The following is a 22,411-nucleotide window of genomic DNA, read 5'->3' as shown; positions in this document are numbered from 1 at the left end:
CAGTGCTCAGGAATTACTCCTGGTAGTGCTCAGGAGATTAGAGCAGTATACCAGGGATCAAACTGGGTCAGCCAGGAAAAATGTGTTAATGCAAGTACTGTTTCTCCAGTTTCTCTTTTATGCCTCAAATAAACACTAGGCTCCGTTCTCTAATCTTCTGATTTTTGCCTATTTTTTTTCTCTCTAAAACAAAACGAAAAGTTTTATTTTGTGCCACACCTGGTCTCCTGCATCTAAAACATGTGCTCAGTGCTATGAGCTACTTCTGTAGCCCCATATTAACCTCTAAGGCATCTTAAAGTGTGTTTTCCTTCCTTCCTTCCTTCCTTCCTTCCTTCCTTCCTTCCTTCCTTCCTTCCTTCCTTCCTTCCTTCCTTCCTTCCTTCCTTTACTGTAATAAGGCTCTTAGAGGGCAGACTCCATGTTTTATCCTTTAAATTGACATAACTGCTTGTAGGAAGCATTCAGTAATCGCTTCTCGGCCTTTTGGCTAAGATCAAGTGTAGGAAGCATTCAGTAAAAGTAAAATTCATCAGAGATACAGGATAGTAGTAATGCATTCATTTGTTTTTTAGTATAGATGTTAACTCCAGCTGTTTTCCAAAAATATTTAGTGTACAGTAATGAATTAGGAAGTTCTGCCCTCAATTACTTAGCTTTTACTCAAAGGATGAGTAACAAGGCATATTTAATCTGTTTACCAAGTTGATTGCAAATTAGAAAAAATATCAGATGAGATAAGGTTGTTATAACAGGGTTATTAATGTAAATAGCATGCCACTTCATTTCATGATTTTTTTTATTATTATTATTTTTTGCTTTAACTTCTTACTGACCAGCCATTCTGAACTATCTTACTCTTTCTGACTAGAGTACTGTTGTTGCAAGGCCTACTATGAAGATGAAGATACCTTTGTGGTTTTCTTATTTTTTTTTTAATAGCATAAACTTCTTGGAGTTTAGGAAACCATCTGGCTTATTTAACTGAATGGTTGATGGAACAAAATTCTGAAAACAAGATATAGCATGGACAGTTTCACCCACTCCTCACTATAGTGGAACCAGTTATGCTTGTGATGTCTATGATTAATAATGCAGCAACAGACTAAGTGTATTTGCATAAGAGTTTATAGAATCAAGCCACAGTTATAATTCATACTTTTAAAATTCTTTTACTTTGGTGCTTATTACCATGGTCCTTATTCCTTAGGAAGGTCAGTCTCTAGGTTTGTGTTGAATAGAAATGATGAGATTCCTCAAGTCAGTTTTTGTTTTTCATACCTCTTATCATTGTGGTTTTGACAGATGTTCAGAAAACTCTCATCTTTCTTTGCCATGTTCATTTTGAAGATTATCTTTTTAAAAATAGGGTGCAGAAAAATACTAATTCTAGCCCTACTGTGTACTAATCTTCCATGCTTGTTATGTTATTTTAGATGAAGTCTAAAGATTTTCTTAAGATGAAGTCCTAGGTGTCCTTTGGGATTTTAGAGTTCATGCCAACAAAATTTAACACTAACATACCTGAGGGAACTTGACAAAGGACTTTGAATTCTTAGGCGGTGCCTTAAAACAAGTTTCTAAAGAGCACTCCATTGACAGGAGCAACTTTTGCCTTCCATCCTTAATATTTGTTATGATGTTTAAGATTAATTTTTATATTTCTTCCTAATCTCTGCTAACAAGATCATCAAATACCTAGAAAATCCAGACTGTCTGCAGAGGCATGATTCTCTCCACATTGGTGCGCTAGCCATGAAACTATCCTTTTCTTCTCCCTCTTTTTCCCAGATATCTCCCGGGTCCAATACAGCACCTCTACCTGGCCATCCTAACAAGGTGATTTGTGAAAGGGTGAGACTTCAGAGCCTGTTCCCTCTCCTCCCAAGTGATCAGAACACTACCGTTCAAGAGGATGCCCACTTCAAAGCTTTCTTCCAGGTTCTTATATATTTACCCTTTCCCTACTGAGGACTGAAAGAAACAGATGCCAGTCTAAGTTATTTCTAGGGAGGCTTGAAACAAAATTCTTATATCTTCTCAATTCTATTTTCTATTATGTGGGAGTAAGTATTCTTCTTGGGACTTCTTTAATATGACTTTTTGGCCAGTTTTTTTTTTTTTTTTGAATAATGTTTGTCTTTCTGCTTTTTTGTCCTAACGGCCAAATTCTGCAGGAAAGAAGATATTGTATAATATGTGAAATTATGTAGGAAAGGAAATATTGAAACATGTAAGAGTTTTATTTTTATAGTCATCACTTATTTGCTCAGTTCCCAGAGTTTGATATGAATGCATTCTTTATAGAGAAGAAAAATGGTTAGTTGCCTTCTAATGGTTACTTTATACTCGGCTGTAGAATGAAACTTAAAATGTTGCTATAAAATGAATATAAGTTGATATGAATTAAAATGGTCAGTTTGCTAACTAGATTACTAGGGTGTCCTTTAAAAGATAGCTGGTTGTAACACATTTAAAATAGATGTGGAATTTGTGAAGATAGTTCACCTGATAATTCTGTGTTGGAATTTGCTAGATTCTCTGCACGTATTTTCACCTTTTGTAATGGGGGAGAAGAGGGTTTTTTGTTTTTTTTTTGGTTTTTGGGCCACACCCGGCGGTGCTCAGGGGTTACTCCTGGCTGTCTGCTCAGAAATAGCTTCTGGCAGGCATGGGGGACCATATGGGACACGGGATTCGAACCAGCCACCTTTGGTCCTGAATCGGCTGCTTGCAAGGCAAATGCGGCTGTGCTATCTCTCCGGGCCCGAGGTTTTTTTTTTTTTTTTTTTTATTATGGGCCATGGCTATGTCACGGTTTATTCCTAACTGCAGTGGGGGAATCACGATCCCTGATAGTGCTAGGGGTACCATATGTGAGATGCTAGATATCATACAGAGGTCAGTTTGCATGCAAGGTAAAGGCCTTACCCACTGTACTAACACTTGGGCCCCTTGCCTTTTCGTTTTTAAATCTTATAGAAACTAGTCATCAATAGTTTACTAGTTGTGAGTTTTTTTAGAAAATCAGATATACTCAGATAATAGCTAACAATAAAATCCGTATTTCTTGTCAACTATGTCATACCACCTTTATTTCCTTCCCCCCCCCACTGTTTTTCCTTTATTATTATTGCTTTTTATGCCTAGCTGTTGTGCTTTTATGTTTTTGGTTGTACTTATTAGGATCTATTAATAGGTCAAAGTTCTTCTACCGTTGATCCTGGTATTTGCTCACATGCTTGCTGGGGGATTTCTCTCATTGTGTTCCAACACTTCTAGCTGTACTTTCTTGGAGGGATGAACACTTTGGTTGTGCTTGCATACCTGCCATTGGCAGAATGGCCAGAAATATCTTGTCTCTCTAGAGATGACAGACAAGAATTGTGCTTGGTGTATGCAGCAGTGCTGATGCATGGAAGGCACTCCAGGCAGCTGAGCTATCCTGATGCCATACCCCCTCTATGTACTTCTGTAAACACAGTGCAGTTCCAATTACCTGCATGAAATTAAATAGTATATTGACTCAAGTTTATGATACAAGTAAGCCTGCAATAACTTGATACTTAGTAGTAGACTAATAAAAGAAAGGACTTGATTTAGTATCTTAATATCTATCAAGTTTGGTTATTTGACACTGTTGTTCTCTTTACTTCTTTTTAGTCTTCAAGCATTAATTTTAAATTCAGAGACTGTAATCAATTTTTGTTTCCTTTTGTTTGGGGACAAAAATGGCATTGCCCAGGGCTATTCCCAGCAGCTATTCTCATTTCATCCCAGGAAATTAGTACCAAGGCTGAACCTGGACCTCCTGAATGCAAATCTTGGCTTGTTCTCTCCAATTATTTGAGTTGATCTAATTTTAGTATTTCAGAAATGTTAAAGAGGCTGGTGAGGTCAGATATCAGACAAGTAAAGCACTCACAAAGAAGCATCCACCAGCCACCTTGGGAGAGTAACTCCCAGGTTTATTGTAGGTGGGAAAGGGCTATTTTTATTAGGGGAGAGTAAAGTGTGGATTCTGTCAGTCTGCTAGGATGTGAGAGGTATTACAATAGGGTGACAGGGTGTATACTCTGTGTTTAGGGAAGACAGGATAAAGGAAAACAAGTGTGTTCTCTGGAGGTTAAAAGAGTGTGTTTGTAAGGTCTTTAGCTACATCTCCCCCCCCTTTTTTTTTGTTCTTGTTGTTTTGTTTTTGTTTTTTTTTGGGTCACACCCGGCATTGCTCAGTGGTTACTCCTGTCTCAACACTCAGAAATCGCTCCTGGCAGCCTTGGGGGACCATATGGGATGCCGGGATTCAAACCACCATCCTTCTGCTTGCGAGGCAAACACCCTACCTCTATGCTATTTCTCCGGCCCAATATTTCCCCCTTCTTAACTTTATAGGACATTGAAGAAATATGAGGTAAAACAAAGTAATTTGTGCCCCAAGGTTCTAAGAAAAAGGTGGATGTCTATCTAAAAGATAAAAGAAGTGGTAGTGTTTTGCATAGGTGCAGCAAAGGATGGGAAAAATAGAAAAACTTTTGGCCTAAAAACAGGGTGTCCCTACCCATAAAGCATCCTTCAATAAGACCAACTACAGGCTCCAGGTATACAGATTTGTCTAACTCCAAAAACCCTTTTTATTGTCCCAGGAAAGGCTTTTAGTCACAGTTGTCACAGTCAGGCTTCAGTAATTAGAGATCTTGGTATTTGCACAGATCCTATGTTGTAGTTAGGGTGTCTTGAAGTTTCCTGGTATTATCTCACTGATAGGTGGTGAGGCAGGGAGGGAAGTCATCTGCTTTGAAAGCAAGTGGTTACTGATTTCCAGGGCATTGTTAGGGTGACGTAGGAGCCCACCTTGGGCCAAGTAGGTGCTGAGGCAGTTCTAGAGCCTGCCCTGGTAGAAGGTCAATTCCTAGTGTAGGTGCAGAAAACCTTGCTGGATCCGTGATCGACTGATGTCCAAGAAACTGAAGACTTGACTTATCAAGTCACTATGGCAAATGTTCAGGTGGAAGATCTCCCTGTAACAAAACATTTTTGAAGTTCCCATCCCTAATGGATAGTAACTCCTCTTTATCTAAAGTCTCCCCATTTTAAATGCACCCATGCAAAAAGTACAGTGCCATGGGATACTATTGGAGCCTAAGGGGGAATAATAACAAAACCAACGATCTCTACCAAAACCCACAAAACTCAAAGGATTCTATCTACTATGAATTCCTACTAGCAAATCCAAAGGGGGAAGCACTACACCTTTATAATGAACTATACAATAAAGAATTATACATATTGAGGAAATATACAGAGGAGGTATTCATATCCTCTTGAAGTCTTTTGAAATAGTCTGAGGGGAGAATAAATTCCAAATCACACCTTCAGCGGCAATGTGGTCTTGTACAGTCTGAAAAAATGGCTCACAGCAGTCACAGATGAGGAAATGTTCTAGAGCCGAGGGTCTCCTCTCAAAAGCCAGTTGCATACACATGTCCATGGTGAAGGTAAGTGAGAGAAAAGGGCACCACTGAGAACATAGTAGCAGTAGTAGCAGTAGCAGTAACAGCATTATCTTCTTCCCTGGAGAAAGAAATGGAAGAATACAAGAAGGAAGGGCTATATACAACATAGACATTATATACAATACAAACAGACTTAAAACATAGAGGTGGCCACCACATACACAGTCTCACACACAAAGACAAAAATGATTTTTTTTCCAAGTAATTGGAAAACTCTGCCACTTGATATGCTGGCTTTGTTTTGAAGTGCTTTGACCCATTCCACCTGGGCCAGTTTTCCAATTACTTGGCGGAATCAACATTGGTGAGGTCAGAGTCACTGGATGTTGAAGTCACTGCTGAGGGCCAGATCTTTAGGCAAGTAGAGCACTCACAAAGAAGCATCCACCAGCCAATTTGGGAGAGTAACTCAGTTTATTGTAAGTGGGAAAGGGATATTTATATTAGAGGAGAGTAAGGTGTGGACTCTGTCTGCCAGTCCAGTAAGTAAGATGTCAGGGGATTACAACAAGGTGTGTGCTTTGTGTTTAGGGAAGAAAGGTTAAAGGGATTAGGGAAAGCAGGGTGTGTGCTTAAGTGATTGGCTACACAGAAAGGCCTAAGATACTGCTAAATTTTGATAGTTGTGATTTCACTTAAAGCAGTGGATATACTTTGTTCCAAGGAAGATGAGCTTTTCATTTTTTTAACCTACTTAGTACTTTCCTACCACTGTTCTGTATTTAGTGAAGTAAATCCCCACATCCTCTTTGTTGTCAAATACCTTCAGCTAAAACTGACACCAAAGCTAGGTGTGCTTTCTTAGTTTATACTATGCTTTTCTCAAGCGTATAAAATTGAGTTGATGCATGGAAAGGAGAAGTTACCCATTTACCTCACTAAATTAATTCCTTAGTGTATATGGTGTGTGTATGTATATATGTGTGTGAGCTGGGGGTAGGGGCAGGGAAGAGATGGGGGGAGAGAGTTCTTCTTTCCTTCAAGTTCTTCTATTTCAGTTCCTTTCTACCTTTTCTTTTGAAATATTCCATTTTAGACCTTGAGCTATTCCCCACCCCACCCCCCCCTTTAAAGTACTTGTATTTTCTTAAGTGAAACTAGGCTCTCTTCCAAGGATATACTTTTCCCTGCAGGTATTCTTTAGATAAATAATTGATTTTTTTTTTGGTTTTTGGGCCACACCGGCGATGCTCAGGGGTTACTCCTGGTTGTCTGCTCAGAAATAGCTCCTGGCAGGCTCGGGGACCACATGGGATGCTGGGACTCGACCACCAACCTTCTGCATGCAAGGCAAATGCCTTACCACCATGCTATCTCTCCGGTCCCATTAATTGATTTTTTTCATCCCAATCATGGTATTGGGTATGCAACTAGGTAGGTGAGGTGGTAGGTCAGAGAGAAGACAATGTTGGCATTCTTTTTTGTCCTATACGACAGAAATATTCAGCTGTTCTTTGTTTGGTTTTGGTTTGCCTTTTTTTTTTTTTTCTTTTTGCTGTCATTATAATGTATAAATTCTTTGTCCTTTTGCACTTTATACATTTTGTGAGTTTTTTTTTTTGTTTTGGGGAGCATACCCGGTGATGCTCAGGGATTACTCCTGGTTCTGGGATCAGAAATCACTCCTGGTAGCCTCTAGGGACCATATGGGATGCCAGGGTTCAAACCTGATGATCTAACTTGGGTCAGCCACATGCAGGGCAAATACCTTACCTGCTATGCTATTTGCTCTGGGCCCACTTCATACCTCTTTAACTTGTTTTATGTTTGATTTCTCCTAATCAAAGATCTTTTATATTTTGCATTTTTTAAAAATGCTTAAAGTTATTTAATACAGGCTAAGGCAATAATAGCTCAAGGGGTTTTGTGTGCAGGAGTCTAGGGTTGTCTTTAGAACATTATGGTCTCCCAAATTTAGCTTAAAGTAGTACCCTAGATACTAGTGAGTATAGCACAAAAGCAAAACAAAATTATGAAATGTAAAAACACTCCAGGGTCTGGAGTGAGATAGCACAGCAGTAAGGTGTTTGCCTTGTACATGGCCAACCTGGGACAGACCCAGGTAGCATCCCATATAGTATCCCAAGCCTGCCTGGAGTGATTCCTGACACACACCGCCCCCCCCCCCCAAAAAAAAAAAACACTCCAGAAGACAATAATAATTACATCTAAATGTCAGAATCTTGTTGTTATTTTGTTTTTTGGGATTACTCCTGGCTCTGTGCTCTGAAATCGCTCCTGGCAGGCTCAGGGGACCATAGGGGATGCCGGATTGAACCCAAGCCCCTCCCATGTCAGCTGTGTGCAAGGCAAACCGCCCTACTACGTGCTCTCTCTTTGGTTCCTTTTTTCCTTTTTTTGTTTGTTTGATTTTGATTTTGGGTCACACCCAGCAGCACTCGGGCTACTCCTGGCTCTACACTCTAGCTAGCTATTTTCTGAAGTTTATGTCTACAGTCAAATCCATGTGGGTTTGTCTAAGGCAGGGGTCTCAAACTCCAGGCCCTCGGGCGCAAACGGCTCTCCATACAACATTTTGTGGCCCTGCCCTAGAGGAATCTTTTTTTGTTTTGTTTTGTTTTAGTTGTTTGAGTCACACCTCCGAATGTTCAAGGCTTACTACTGACTTTGCACTCAAGGATCACTCCGACTTTGCCTCCTGCGGCCCCCAGGTAAATTGAGTTTGAGACCCCTGGCTAAGGGATCCTTTGAATATCTTTTTTTTTTTTTTTTTTTTTTTATTGCTTGCACCACCGGTCCAGCCCCTGACTATATCTTTTCTATTTAAAATTGCTTTTCTGGGGCCAGAGAGATAGCACAGTAATAGGGCGTTTGCCTTGCACGCAGCTGATCCAGGATAGACAGTGGTTCCGGCATCCCATATGGTCCCTTGTGCTGGCCTGAAGCCATTTCTGAGTGCAGAGCCAGGAATAACCCCTGAAAGCCTCTGGGTGTGACGCAAAAATAAAAAAAAATTTTTGCTTTTCTGCCTGTAAATTGAATTTTTTTTAACTGTTGATCTGTTTCTTGGTGCATTAAATAATGTTTCAATAGAACTGGATATAGCATCACGTTTTTATCAACTAATGATTTGAGTAATTAAAATTAAGACCAATATAGGACTTGAGATTACTAATAAGATTATTTTAAAATGTTGGTGTTTGGAGTGTCAAAGAGTGCTAGTTAGAAAGGGCTGAATGCATGCTTTGCATGACAGCTCTGGATTTGATTCTGGGTTCCACTGGGAGTGACTGTCTTACCACAGAACCCCAGCCAGGAGTAGCCACTGAGTACCATTAGGTGTGGTTCCAAAATAGCAAACTAAATATATAGCATTTAAGTCTCCTTAAACTTGGGAAATCACTTTTAGATTAGCAGTTATGGCCATTTGTAAAATTTTTTTGATGTGAAACATGATGTAATATTACTGAACTAATTTCTTGGAGTAAAAATAATGTCCTTTGAAAACCAAATAATAGCGAGTATTTTCATAAAGCAGCTCTGTGTTATGATGGGATTGTAATGTTACACCAATGGAGTTCCTTTCCCAAACACTTCAGGGGTCTCAAACTCAATTTACCTAGGGGCCGTAGGAGGCAAAATCGGGGTGATCCTTGAGTGCAAAGTCAGTAGTAAGCCTTGAACATTGGGGGGTGTGACCCAAACAACTAAAACAAAACAAAAAAAGATTCCTCTAGGGCAGGGCCACAAAATGTTGTATGGAGGGCCATTTGCGGCCCAGAGTTTGAGACCCCTGCTCTAGCACATAGAACTGTTCTTTTGGGGCTGAAGAGATAATACAGTGGGTAGGGTACTTGCCTTGCATGCATCTGACCTAGAGTTCGATTCCTTGGCATCCCTGAGCCTTCCAGGAGTAAGCCCGAGCACTGCTGGGTGTCCCCCCCACACACACACACAAATAGGGATGGGATTGATAAAATGTTCCTTCCTTTTGTTTCATCATTAATAAAAGGAAAGACAAACTTGGGCATATTAAAAAGCAAAGTTCTGGGGGCTGGACAGATAGCACCTTACCCAGGACTGACAGTAGTTTGAATCCCGGCATCTTATATGGTCTCCCTTGCCTGTCAAGAGCGATTTCTGAGCACTGCTGGGTGTGGACCCCCCCCCCCAAAAAAAAAAAGCTAAGTGCTGAATTTTTGTTGTTTTCCCTTTGGGGGCCACCACCCCACAGTAATAGAGTAAGATGGGAAAATCTGTAGTATCAGGTATCAAACCAGAGCTCCTCCTCTTACATGCAAGGTATATATTCCAGTCTTTGAGCAATTTCTTAGGCCCCAGGTTCTGATTTTTTATTTTTGTTTTTGTTTGTTTGGTTTTGGTATTCAGGTTGTACTTAGCGGTGCTCAGGGCTTACTGCACTTAGGTATCACTCCTAATAAGAAATTAGCTCAGTAATATTACATCATATTTCACATTAAAAAAAAGGGAATTCTGGGGACCATATAGGGTGCTGCCAGTCAAACTCAAAATTGGCTGGGTACAAGACAAGCACAGACACATTGTACTATTTCTCAAGTCTTTTTTTTGGGGGGGGGGGTTGGGTCACACCCAGCAGTGCTCCTGGCTTTGCACTACACACTTACAAGTCACTCCTGCCAGGCTTGGGGGACCATATGGGATGCCAGGATTTGAACTGGGGTCCGCACTTTATTGGCTGCATAAAGGCAAAACCACTGTGCTATCACTTCGGCACCATGTCCTTTTTTATTAATGCTATCAGAAAATGAACTCAGGATCATACCACTGAACTACAATTGATTCACATTGATCCAGACCCTGATTTTTTGGTTACATACTTGATGAGATATCTCATAATAGAATCTTTAGCCTCCTTTATGTTCCAATAAAAGCAAAATAATATCCTAGAAGAAAGATATTTTAGTCTACTTATAAAGATGAGTTATTTTTCTGAAGTTGAGAAATAATCATGGTTAGACATTATACAATTAAAATCCTTTGAATGCTGTGAAATAGTACTATGTTCATTTATTTGTAGTTTGGTCATTATGACCTGTTTTTGGTTTAGCTTCACTAAACTTTAAATTTGTTTTGGGGCCATACCCACGGTTTTCAGGCCTTACTCACAGTTCTGTGCTCAGGGATTGCTCCTGCAAGGCCAAGGGATCATATGGAAATGCTGGGAATGGAACTTGGGTCAGCCTTATGCAAAGCAAAGTACCTTACCTATTTTACTATCATTCTGGTCCCTAGAAACACTTCTTTGGGGTGGGAGGGTTATGTAAGGCAAATGCCCTACCTGCTGTGCTATTATTCTGCCCCACTTTTATTTCTGAATGTAGTTTAAACTCTGAAGTTTTCTTTTCTTTTTTTGGGGGGCAGGGGAGTGGGGTCACATCCGGCAGCTCTCAGGGGCCACTCCTGGCTCTACACTCAGAAATCACTCCTGGCAGGCTCAGGGACTAAATGAGACGCCGGGATTCAAACCACTGTCCTTCTGCATGCAAGGCAAATGCCTTACCTCCATGCCATCTCTCCGGTCCCCAAAGTTTAGTTTTTAAGCCCAAATTCTTCCTTAACACACATTTCCTCTTTCTCTTCCTGCACATCTAGGTTTCAATTTAAAAAAAGAACCAAAAACCTCTCTTACTTTACACACTAACAATAGTTTTAATTTAAAACAAACATCAAAGTTTGGTGTTTTTGAGTAAGATCATATTGTACTGTTGTGTGATTCAATTTTAACGTTCATTTCCTGCTATCTCTATTTTTATTTTTTAGCTTTGGGGCCACACCCAGTAGTTCTCAGTTACTATTAGCTTAGTGCTCCAGCCTCTTGAGCTATCTCCCAGCCATTTCTCATATAACCTTATTTTGCAAGCAAAAATTGTTTCTCTTGGTAGTTCTCTATTAGCCAGTTTCATGTGGTGTGCTCGTTATTTTTTTTAAGTGCTTTCATACTGCCATTTAAAATGAATGCAATTCTATGTATTTCTCCTTTGAACATTTTAATGTAACATTTAAAAAACATTGGAATGAGACTATCAGCTTTGATTAAGTATAATTTTAAGGCAAGTGGGAATTTTGCTAAAAGAGTTGGGAACTCTTGACTCATGCTGTGCCTTTTTTTTTTTTTTTTTTTTTGGTTTTTGGGCCACACCCAGCGGTGCTCAGGGGTTACTCCTGGCTGTCTGCTCAGAAATAGCTCCTGGCAAGCACAGGGGACCATATGGGACACCCGAATTCAAACCAACCACCTTTAGTCCTGGGATCAGCTGCTTGTAAGGCAAACGCCGCTGTGCTATCTCTCTGGGCCCGTGACTATACATTTTTATATTTCACTCTTAGGAGTCCTTGGGGCTCACTACTGGCTGCTAAAATTCAAAGCACATTTATTCCACTAGTTTCTATCCAGGAATTGGAATATTTTTCTTATTTGGGAAAAGTTTGATTCAGCATCTCCCATTTTTATTTAAAATTTCATTATTAACATATATATATTTATATATATATATGCCTTTGTTGTATTTTACATAGCACTTAACTTTTTGGTTTTTGTTTCTGGGCCATACTTAGCTGTGCTCTGGACATTCCTGGCTGTGTATCAGATACTTAATATCTGTCTCTCTCCTTCTCTTCTCTCCCACCTCTTTTGTGTACTCTAGTAGTAGCTATACCAACAGAGAAAGTACTTGTACTTGATTTGAATCTACATCTCAGATTCAGGTTCTCAGTACTTAGCACTTTCTAAAATCAGCCAAGTTGAAGAGAGAATTTCTTTTTTGTTTGTTTGTTTGTTTTGCCACACCTGGTATGCTCAGGGGTTACTCCTGGCCCCACAAGGATGATTGATCATCCTTGTGCCACCACTCCGGCCCCAGGAGAGAATTAAATTTTGTTTGTTTTTAGGCCACACCCGGTGACACTGGGGGTGGGGGGGGGTTACTCCTGGCTAAGCACTCAGAAATTCTTCCTGGCTTGGGGGACCATATGGGACACCAGGGATCGAACCTAGGTTCATCCTTGGTCAGCCGTTTTCAAAGCAAACGCCCTACCCTACCCCTGTGCTGTCTCAGGCCCCAGAATTTTCTTATTCTAATAATATTTTGTTGTTGTTGTTGTATCCTTAGGATATCCTTAGGTATCCTTTAGGGCCCTAAATCTCTTAATTCTTAATTTCTTTAGTTCATTGATTTTCAAAGTGTAGTCTTAGATCTGCAACAGTAAACATCAGGAGAAATTGTTAAAAATTCAAATTCTATGGCCTGAATGATAGTACAGTGAGTAGTGCATTTGCCTTGTAAGCAATCTACCTGACTTCAGTCCCATGTGGTCCATGAACCCACCAGGAGTGATTCCTGAGCTCAGAGCCAGGAAGTTACTCCTGAGCACTGCTAAGTGTGGCCCCAAACCAAAAATAAATCTCAAATTTTGGGTCCTCACCCAAACTTTCTGAATCAGAAACTGAAGTGGGCCTAAAAAATCAGGTGGGTTTTTTTTTTCTTTGAGCGTGGATTGGAGCTCAAAAGCTGTTTTTTCTTTCTTTTTTTTTTTTTTTTCATCAGAGTACTGAAGTAAGGTTCTTGCAGGTTTTTTTTAAGTAAAATAAATTGAATCATTGTGAGATACTTTGTTACGAAGTTGTTCATGATTAAGTTTCATACAGTGTCCCTTCACATCCACCTCTTCACCAGTGCATTTACATTTCCCATCATCATTGCACCATTGTCCCTGTTTTTCTCCCTCTTTACCTCCTCCTCTCTCCCTCTCCTTCCTGCCTCTAGCAAACATTATCTCTCTCTCCCTCTCTCCCCCCTCTCCCCTTCCCCCTCCCTCTCCATTCCCCTCCTTCCCTTTATACATTGTGGTTTGCAATATGTTACTTAAGGTATATCATGCATATCACTTTACCTCCTTTCAGCACCCATTTCTTGTACAGAGTGAGCATTTCCATCTATCATTGTCATAGTGGTCCTTTCTCTGCCTTAACTGTACTCCCCCTCTCTTATTGTAAGCTTTCTACCATGGACTGGTCCTCTTGGCCCTTGTCTCTTTTGTCTTGGGGATTATTACCATACTATCTTGTATTTTTATATCCCAGAAATCATTCTGGGTTTATAACTCTTCCTCAGCATATTTTTCATATTCATCCATATATAAGCAGATTTCATGATTTCATTTTTTTTTTGGTTTTGGTTTTGGTTTTTGGGCCACACCTGGTGGTGCTCAGGGGTTACTCCTGGCTGTCTGCTCAGAAATAGCTCCTGGCAAGCACGGGGGACCATATGGGACACCGGGATTCAAACCAACCACCTTTGGTCCTGGATCGGCTGCTTGCAAGGCAAACGCCGCTGTGCTATCTCTCCGGGCCCATGATTTCATTTTTCTAACAGCTGCATAGTATTCCGTTGTATGGATGTTACATAGTTTATTTATTCATCTGTTCTCAGCCCTACTTGCCAACCCCAACCCAGTTTGAACTCCAGTTTGATTCCTATGTATTACACTATATGCCCCCTGAGAAGAAACCTAAACAGAGAGCCAGGAGTAGTCTCCAAGCCCTGTCATGAGCTCCCAAAAATTCAGAAGCAAGTTTGAAATCCAGCCTAGGTACAATAGGTATAATCCTCCTGATTCTGCTTTGCATTTATTTTAAAAATACTTTTTGGTGGCACCTGTGAAGGTGTTAAGAACTCGAGGGTTCACAGGATGATTTCCTGAAGAGCCTAGAGAAACAAGCAAAAAGGATTATATTGACTAAAGGGAAAGTAAGGATAGTGTTAAGGGAGATAGCTCTGGGATCATACTTTGAATGCATGGGCCTCAAATTTGGTCCCCGGACTCACAAATTATATTGTGGAGGACCTCATGCATCACTGAGCATGACCATATTGATCCCGAACCCTAGCACTTCTGGACCTGTGAGAGGTAGACATCATGTAAAAAGTGAGCTGAGTAAAATTTCCTGAAAAGATGTTTAAGATGCCAGTTTATGCATGTTTACATAGAAAATTATTTGCTTTTGCCTTTAAATAGATTAATAAACTTGATTACAAATCTTAGGTTTAATGTTATTTCCTCAGAACACTTAGCATCTTTTGATTTCTATGGAAATTTTGTGTTGAATCTTAATTCTCTATTTTTTCTTTCTCTCTCTCTTTTTTAAGCCCCATTCATCTGTGCTCAGGGCTTAGTCCTGGCTCTTTGCTTAATGGATCACTTCCAGAAGAGCTGGGGCAGGTATCTAAGGGACAGCATGTTTGATACCAGGGATTAAATCCAGGTCATCTTCATGCAGAGCAAGCACTTTGCTTGTTGTTTTATTACTCCAGACCCAATAATTAATCTTATTCTGGTTTCTTTGTAGGTTACTGCCTCTTTGTTTTCTCGAAGCTATTTCTTAGAAAACTAAAATTGATCAGGAATATAGTGAAACTACTTTGCATTGTAGTAAACTAACTTTGTAAGATTTCTCCTTAAATAAATCATTATGCTTCCTTGCTGTTTTGAATTGAAAAAGTAAGGCATACTGCCTTAATGTACAGTTCTTTTGTTTTACTTTTTTCATTTAAAAATTTTTTTATTTAACCATGATTTACAAAATAAGTTACTGATAATTGAATTTAAATATATATTTCAACTCCAATCTCACTGCCAGTATATCAGCTCCTTTCATTAATATTCCATACTTCGTTATCCCTACCCCCTCCCTGCCATCTTGAAAGGCACATTATAAAGTTTGGTGCTTGCAATTTAGATTTATGTTTTCAGTGTTATTGAATCTGGATTTATTGAGTTTATAGCTATACATTTTTCCCATGTCCTCATTCCTTGTTGTTTGCCCATTACTTCCCTTCTCATCATCTTCCTGCCTGCCTTAATTTCTTTTTTTTTTGGGGGGGGGCATGCGTGGTGATGCTCAAGAGTTACTCCTGGCTATGTGCTCAGAAATTGCTTCTGGTTTGCGGACCATATGGGATTCTGAGGGATCGAACTGAGGTCCATCCTAGGTTAGCGCATGCAAGGCAAATGCCCTACTGCTTGCGCCATCATTCTGGCCCTAACTGCCATAATTTCTTTTTTTTTTCTTCCATAATTTCTTTCCTCCTTAGTCTTCCACCCTAAACTTTGGATTCTGAAGGATAATCTAGGTATTCCCCACTTTACTACATTACATTTCCTCATCCAGCTATTCTATACCACAGATAAGTGAGATCAGCCTGTGTTTTTTTTCTCCTGACTTCATTCATTGTACCATCCATCTTGTGGTTCCAAACAACTTGCAGAAAATTACATTATTTCATTATTCCGTGCAGCTACATACTGTTTGGTATAGATACCACATCTTCATAATCTATTCATTTGTGACATACATGGTGTACAATACAGTAGTGTAGTATAGTAAACTAGCTTTGTAAGTTTGTGGTTTCTTGCTGTTTTGAATAAAGTAGGCATTTTGCCTAGTGTACATAATTCTTTTTAATTTTTTTCTTCATTCACTAATGCACAGAGTAGAAATGGAAATTTTTCATATGTGTTACTTAAAATTATTTTAAATTTTTACTTTTAAGAAAAAAGCATTTGTTATAAGAAGTGTAAGCCCTCATAGTTCAGTATCACTAAAAAATTTATAGGTTTTTTTTTTGGGGGGGGGGGTCACACCCAGCAGCGCTCAGGGGTTACTCCTGGCTCTACGCTCAGAAACTGCTCTTGGCAGGCTCGGGACCATATGGGATGCTGGGATTCGAACCACTGTCCTTCTGCATGCAAGGCAAATGCCCTACCTCCATGCTATCTCTCCGGCACAAAATGTATAGTTTTTTTTAAGACAATTTTTTTGTGGGGCCACATTAGATATGTGTACAGTATATACATATATGTATATACGTACATATACTGCATATACATACACATAGTACAGCAAGCCAGGGTAATTGCCTTGCACATGGCCCACTCATGTTCATTCTCTGGTATGCCACTCAGAATCACTACTAGAAGTGATTCCTGAGTGCAGAGCCAAGAGTAGGACCTGAGCATTGCCAGGTATGGAGCACCCACCCCTTTAAAAAAATTATTGAACATATGTGTATGACTGTGGGTGGAATATAGATCACACCTGTGTGTTCAAAGTTTACTACTGTTCTATGTTCAGGAATCAGTGCTAGGGAACCATATGTAATGACCAAGGATCAAACCCACGTCAGCAATAATGCAAGGAAAGTACCTTCTGCTGTACCAAATGTTTTTTAAGCCTCCGCCCCCCCCCCCCCCCCGGTTTTTTTGGGTCACACCTGGCAGCATTCGGGCTACTCCTGCCTCTATGCTCAGAAATTGCTACCGGCAGGCTTGGGGGACCATATGGGATGTTGGGATTCGAACCACCATCCTCTTGCACACAAGGCAAACGCCTTAACTCCATGCTATCTCTCCGGCCCTTAAACCTATTTTTAACAATTGGTGTTTATTTCTATAATTTATAGATAAAATTCACAGTTTCTTAGGTTGGCACAGTGCCACATGTTCATTTTTGATCTAATCAAAATGTCTACATTTCTGTGATTATTTTTCTTTTTAAGTTTTAGCATTTTTTAAAACATAAATTATTTTTATATTAAAGTCAAGGGCAAAAATAAGTATTTTAATAGCAAAATTAATCTGTTAAATAATTTGAAATGATTAAAATAGCAATTTGGTTCATTGTACTTTATGCTTATCTTTTAAAATCAAATGTATGAAGTACCCTGTACTCTGTTAACATTATTTGTGATATAATTTGGAATCCAAATGCAGGCAGCAGTTATTTTGGAACTAAAAGTATTCTGATATTCAAAATAATTAGAACTTACAGTTGGAAACATACATCCTCAGAGACTTTTTGTTAATTTATAATTTTGACAGTTTTGCTGAGACTCAGTAGGGAAATTGTAGAGAAAGAATAAATCAGTCATGTGATCCACACCAATTTTATAGTTTAATAATGAGCAAGTAGTCGCAGGGCTACCTTTGAGACTTTTAAACGTGTTAAAACATAAAGGCTTTGAATTATATATTAATCTCCCTGAAGCTCCATGTCTTTCCAACGATAGAATTTAAGAATCGATGCAAGTAGATCAGTTGACTGACTTGTTTTAGAGAGCCCATTTTAGCTATATAGACTTGATTTGGATTTCAGGGTCTCACATGAAGGGTCTCTATCACTGAGCTATATCTCCGTCCCCAAATGAACTATCTGGAACAATAAGTGTGACATTAAACAACAGGAATATATAAGAATATGATTTAGGGCCGGGCGGTGGCGCTAAAGGTAAGGTGCCTGCCTTGCCTGCGCTAGCCTTGGACGGACCGCAGTTCGATCCCCCGGTGTCCCATATGGTCCCCCAAGCCAGGAGCAACTTCTGAGCGCATAGCCAGGAGTAACCTCTGAGCGTCACAGGGTGTGGCCCAAAAACCAAAAAAAAAAAAAGAATATGATTTAGAATCAAAACAGATGTCAACTTAGATTGTATCTCTTCCCACTGAGAGTGAAATTTACAGTGAATGCTTAAAATGTTAATTCATGGGTGAATGTATTGGATTTCTCAGTTTAGAACTGTAGAGATGTAATCAAGTATCATATAATTCATGTTGTTGTGTACACATATGTCAAGTTTGCTTTAAAGGTATTTGGTTCTGGTGCTGAAGTGACAGCACAGCAGGTAGGGCCTTGTACTTGACCAACCTGCATCCCAAATGGTCCCCAAGTTCCCCAGGAGTGATTCCTAAGCTCAGAGCAAGGAGTAACTCCTGAGTATCATAGGGTGTGGTCACAAAACAAACACCTAATAAAGGTATTGGATAAAGAGCACTTTTTCTCTTTAAACACATGTACATTATAAAGATTGAAAAATCCTTAAAAGTAATCTTAATAGGGGCCGGAGAGATAGCATGGAGGTAAGGCGTTTGCCTTTCATGCAGAAAATCATCAGTTCGAATGCGGCGTCCCATATGGTACCTCGTGCCTGCCAGGAGCAATTTCTGAGCATTGAGCCAGGAGTTTCCCCTGAGCACTGCCAGGTGTGACCCAAAAACCACACACACACACACACACACACACACACACACACACACACACACAAACGTAATCTTAATTAATTCTGTTGCATTGGCAGAGTGAAGATAGTCCAAGTCCCAAGAGACAGCGCCTCTCTCATTCAGTCTTTGATTATACAACAGCATCACCAGCTCCCTCACCACCAATGCGACCATGGGAGATGACATCAAATAGGCAGCCCCCTTCAGTTCGACCAAACCAACATCACTTCTCAGGGGAACGATGCAACACACCTGCACGCAACAGAAGAAGGTTGGTTGATTATAATTGATTTCTTAAATTTGCTCCCATCAGTAAATTGATGAGTTTTTAATTTATGAACAAATTATAGCATGCACTTACATACAAAAAAAATACTATAATTGAACATTGTTCAGACTCCTGCTCTAAATCTTGAGAATTCATTAAGTTCATGATTAACGAAAAGTTGAAACAGACTGAAGTTTCTTTTCCTAACCCCAGTCATTGCTGTTATATGTTAATTTAGCTTTCTTGCAGATAAGACAAAGTGAGTTAGTAGTAAAATGGACTAGCAATCTGACAATGTGAGAATGCATTTTATAGATTACAACTCTAAAGAAAATAGAGAAATCCTAGAAAATGCTACCTGTGTCCACTTTTTTTTGTTTCTTTTGTGTCCTTTAAAGCATATGGAAGCTCAGTTAAGTTTCTTATAGAAAGTATTGAGACTGGGACCAGCAGGTGAGGCTTTGCCTTGCACATGGCGACCTAAGTTTGATCCCCAGCATTCCGTACGGTTCCCCGAGCCTACTATAAGTAATTTCTGAATGCAGAGCCAGGAGTAACCCAAGTGCTGCTGGGTATAGGACTCCCCCCCACCCCCCAAATTAAAAAAGTATGGAGTCTATGATGAGTGACAACTATTGGCCTTCTTTTGCTTGGGACTTAGTTCTTGTCTTTGCTTCTGAGAAGAGTACACTGCAGCCTGAACTTCTTCCTTCCTCCTTAGTTTACCTCTAATTAGTTAACGATATATAATAATATACTTATTAGCTATAAGTTATTAATATATTCTTTCAGGAAAATAATGCATGCTTAGAATGAGACAACAGTTTGCATGTCTGAGTGTTAATAATCTAAGATATTGATAAGCTCCTGATTTAGGATGGTGCTTTATATATAGACTGTTTCAGTATATGTTTGATACAGCCTTAACTTGTATTTGAAAAGGGATCCTCTTAAGTTTGAATGAATTCATAAGGTTGGGCCTCTCATGCAATGCAGTACCATTAACAATCTTTGAAAATGAGACCTCAGAGTGCCATTCTTCTGGCACATGAGCACACATGCAGAATGTAGCCAGCCATTTACAAGCCAGGAGCAATGTTTTAGCTAGAAGCCCAGCATGCTGGTTCCTTATTCTTGAACTCTACCTTTCTGTCCAGGTTGATATTTTAAATTACCTAGACCTCAAAAAACATTTAAGAAACCAAACTAAATTTAATAAAATAGAATAGGAGTGCCCACATTCCACAGCCACTGCCATGTAAACTCATCAGCCATTTTCACAAATTCATGATTAATTTTTGAAGATATGCAAGCGAGGCCCCTAGACACTGGTCTCATAGAAAACTTTGGGGCACACTCCCAAGTCCTCACCCTCCTGAAGGCCCCACATGCACACCCACACCCTCAGCCATGCCAATGGCTGGCTCAATTTCACTACTTCATGATTAATTTCTGCAGAAACACCAAATGGACAAAAAACTCTAGGTACACTGGTTTTTGGACTGAAAAAGGTCTTCTTGGAGTGAGGGTGACCTATTCCAAGCCCCATACTACCAGAAGCCCCAGAACCACAGCCACAGCCCAGAACCTTCAACAGCTGTCACCATGTAAATTCATGGGCTCATTTTTCTAGATCCTGAAGCCACATGGCTGCATATGCAGCTGTGCAACAGCTCCAAATTCCACAATACTGACAGCACACCAGTTTAGATGAGAAAGTAGCATAGAACCCAGCTAAGATCAATGAAAAAAGAAAAGACTCAATAAACATCTTAGTAACCCTCAGACAATGACTTCATGACCCCATTATAAAATATAGCAATTTTTACAGTACTAATTTTCTTTTAATGAAGTATTTTTTTTTATGATTCCATTAGCCACTTAGTTGTAACAAGCAATATAAAATTTACTTTGTGCTTGCTAAGGGGATAAGGAGAAAACTGGGAACATTAGTGGAGGGAAGGTCACAGTGGTGCTGGGATTGGGGTTAGAACATGAATACCTTAAACAACTTATGAACAGTTTCATAAATTTAAATGAAGTTTAAATTAAAAAATGGATATAAGAATTTGGAGGGGTTGTTTTGTTTAGTTTTGGGTTTTATTGTTTTGTTTTGTTTTGTTTTGTTTTAATTTTGGGCCACACCAGTGATGCTCAGGGCTTACTCCTGGCTTTGCGCTCAGAAATCGCTCCTGGCTTGGGGGTGCATATGGGACGTTGGTGGATTGAACTGCAGTCTGTCCTAGGCTAGAGTGTGCAAGGCAAGCGCCCTATCACTTGAGCTACCACTCAGGCCCCTATTTTTGTTTTTATTTTGGTTTTCAGGCTATCCCTGGTAGCATTCGGGTTATTCCTGGCAGGCTCATGAGACTATATGGGATGCCGGGAATGGAACCTGGGTCTGTCCCTGGTCAGCTGCATGCAAGGCAAACACCCTACTGCTGTGCTGTCACTCCAGCCCTGGATATAGATTTTTGACACAAAAAAGATACACTACAGATACAGAATTTTGAAAGAACCGGAGGGACTTTATCAGAGCAGTATTGTGTTACCTGTTATTTAAGATTGGAAATAAAAAACATTTGAAGATGCAAAGTAGAACTTAATTTTTAACTTTTTGAGCTCTGTGCTCAGGAATTACTCATGCAATGCTTGTGGGGATTGGAATGCCAGGGATTGAACCCAGATTGTCCACATTCAAGGAAAGTGATCTGACTTTGCAGAGACATCAGTGGGCTTCTCAAAGATTGCTCAGGTGCTTGTTTAACTTGTTTGAAAGAAGGTTTTCTTTTTTGTCTTTTATCCAATGTGGAGTACATTTTAATGAGCTCTGCTGCTGTTTTTAATTGAAGTGGTGCTGAACCATTGTAAATAGGCAGTGGAGACAAATTATAGAATTATATAGACAAGTAACAAATGGAAATCCATGCACCATAACAGTTTGCTATAATGATTGGTGCATTAAAGTAAAACTGATCTTTAATAACCAGATTATAGTGAAAAATTCTATATACTTGGGATTCTTTGCTGCTATATCAAGATTAGTATTTGCAATTGTGAGCAAATTCAGTTTTTAGTTGTTACATTTTTCCATTTTGATTTTCTTTTTAATTTAGGATATACTGGGAGCTGGAGTAATAACACAGCAGTAGGGCATTTGCCTTGCATGCAGCCGATCCAGGACAGATGGCTCAAATCCCGGCGTCCTATGTAGTTCCCCAAGCCAGGAGCGATTCTGAGTGCATAGCTAGGAATAACCTCTGAGCATCATCGGGTGTGGCCCAAAAAAATCAAACAAACAAAAAAATTAGAACGTACTACTTTATCTCATAAGTAAATATTGACTATAATCATAAGAGAAATGGTACAAGATGTCTATAGATAAAAATGTATTTAATATTTGGGATGCAAAGATAGTACAGTGGGTAATACACTTGCCTTACATGAAGCTGACCAGCCCTAGTCCCCTAGCACAAAGTTGGGATTTACACTGAGTTTTGCTGGGTATGTCACAAAAGTCCAAAAAAGAAGTTTTAATGTTTATAAAATAAAGGGAGTAAGATAATATTAAAACTTA

The 22,411-nt window shown here is 39.6% G+C and overlaps 1 protein-coding gene across 5 annotated transcripts in view; it reads left to right on the top strand.

The window, feature by feature from the left end:
- The window catches only part of RNF38 (ring finger protein 38), a 78,702-nt gene that overhangs the window by 27,580 nt on the left and 28,711 nt on the right, over positions 1-22,411 (top strand). For 3 of the 5 annotated variants that reach the window (XM_049773512.1, XM_049773489.1, XM_049773481.1), the window contains exon 2: positions 18,644-18,837. In XM_049773512.1, coding sequence (XP_049629469.1) covers positions 18,731-18,837 — 107 coding nt within the window. In that variant the 5' untranslated portion in view covers positions 18,644-18,730. Of the gene's footprint in view, positions 1-1,791; positions 1,942-18,643; positions 18,838-22,411 lie in introns of all 5 variants that reach the window. The other 2 variants (XM_049773504.1, XM_049773497.1) reach the window with 1 other exon arrangement.

This window comes from Suncus etruscus, chromosome 1 (genome assembly GCF_024139225.1).
Source record: "Suncus etruscus isolate mSunEtr1 chromosome 1, mSunEtr1.pri.cur, whole genome shotgun sequence".
NCBI classification, from domain to species: domain Eukaryota; kingdom Metazoa; phylum Chordata; class Mammalia; order Eulipotyphla; family Soricidae; genus Suncus; species Suncus etruscus.
This window is presented reverse-complemented; position numbering and strand designations above follow the sequence as displayed.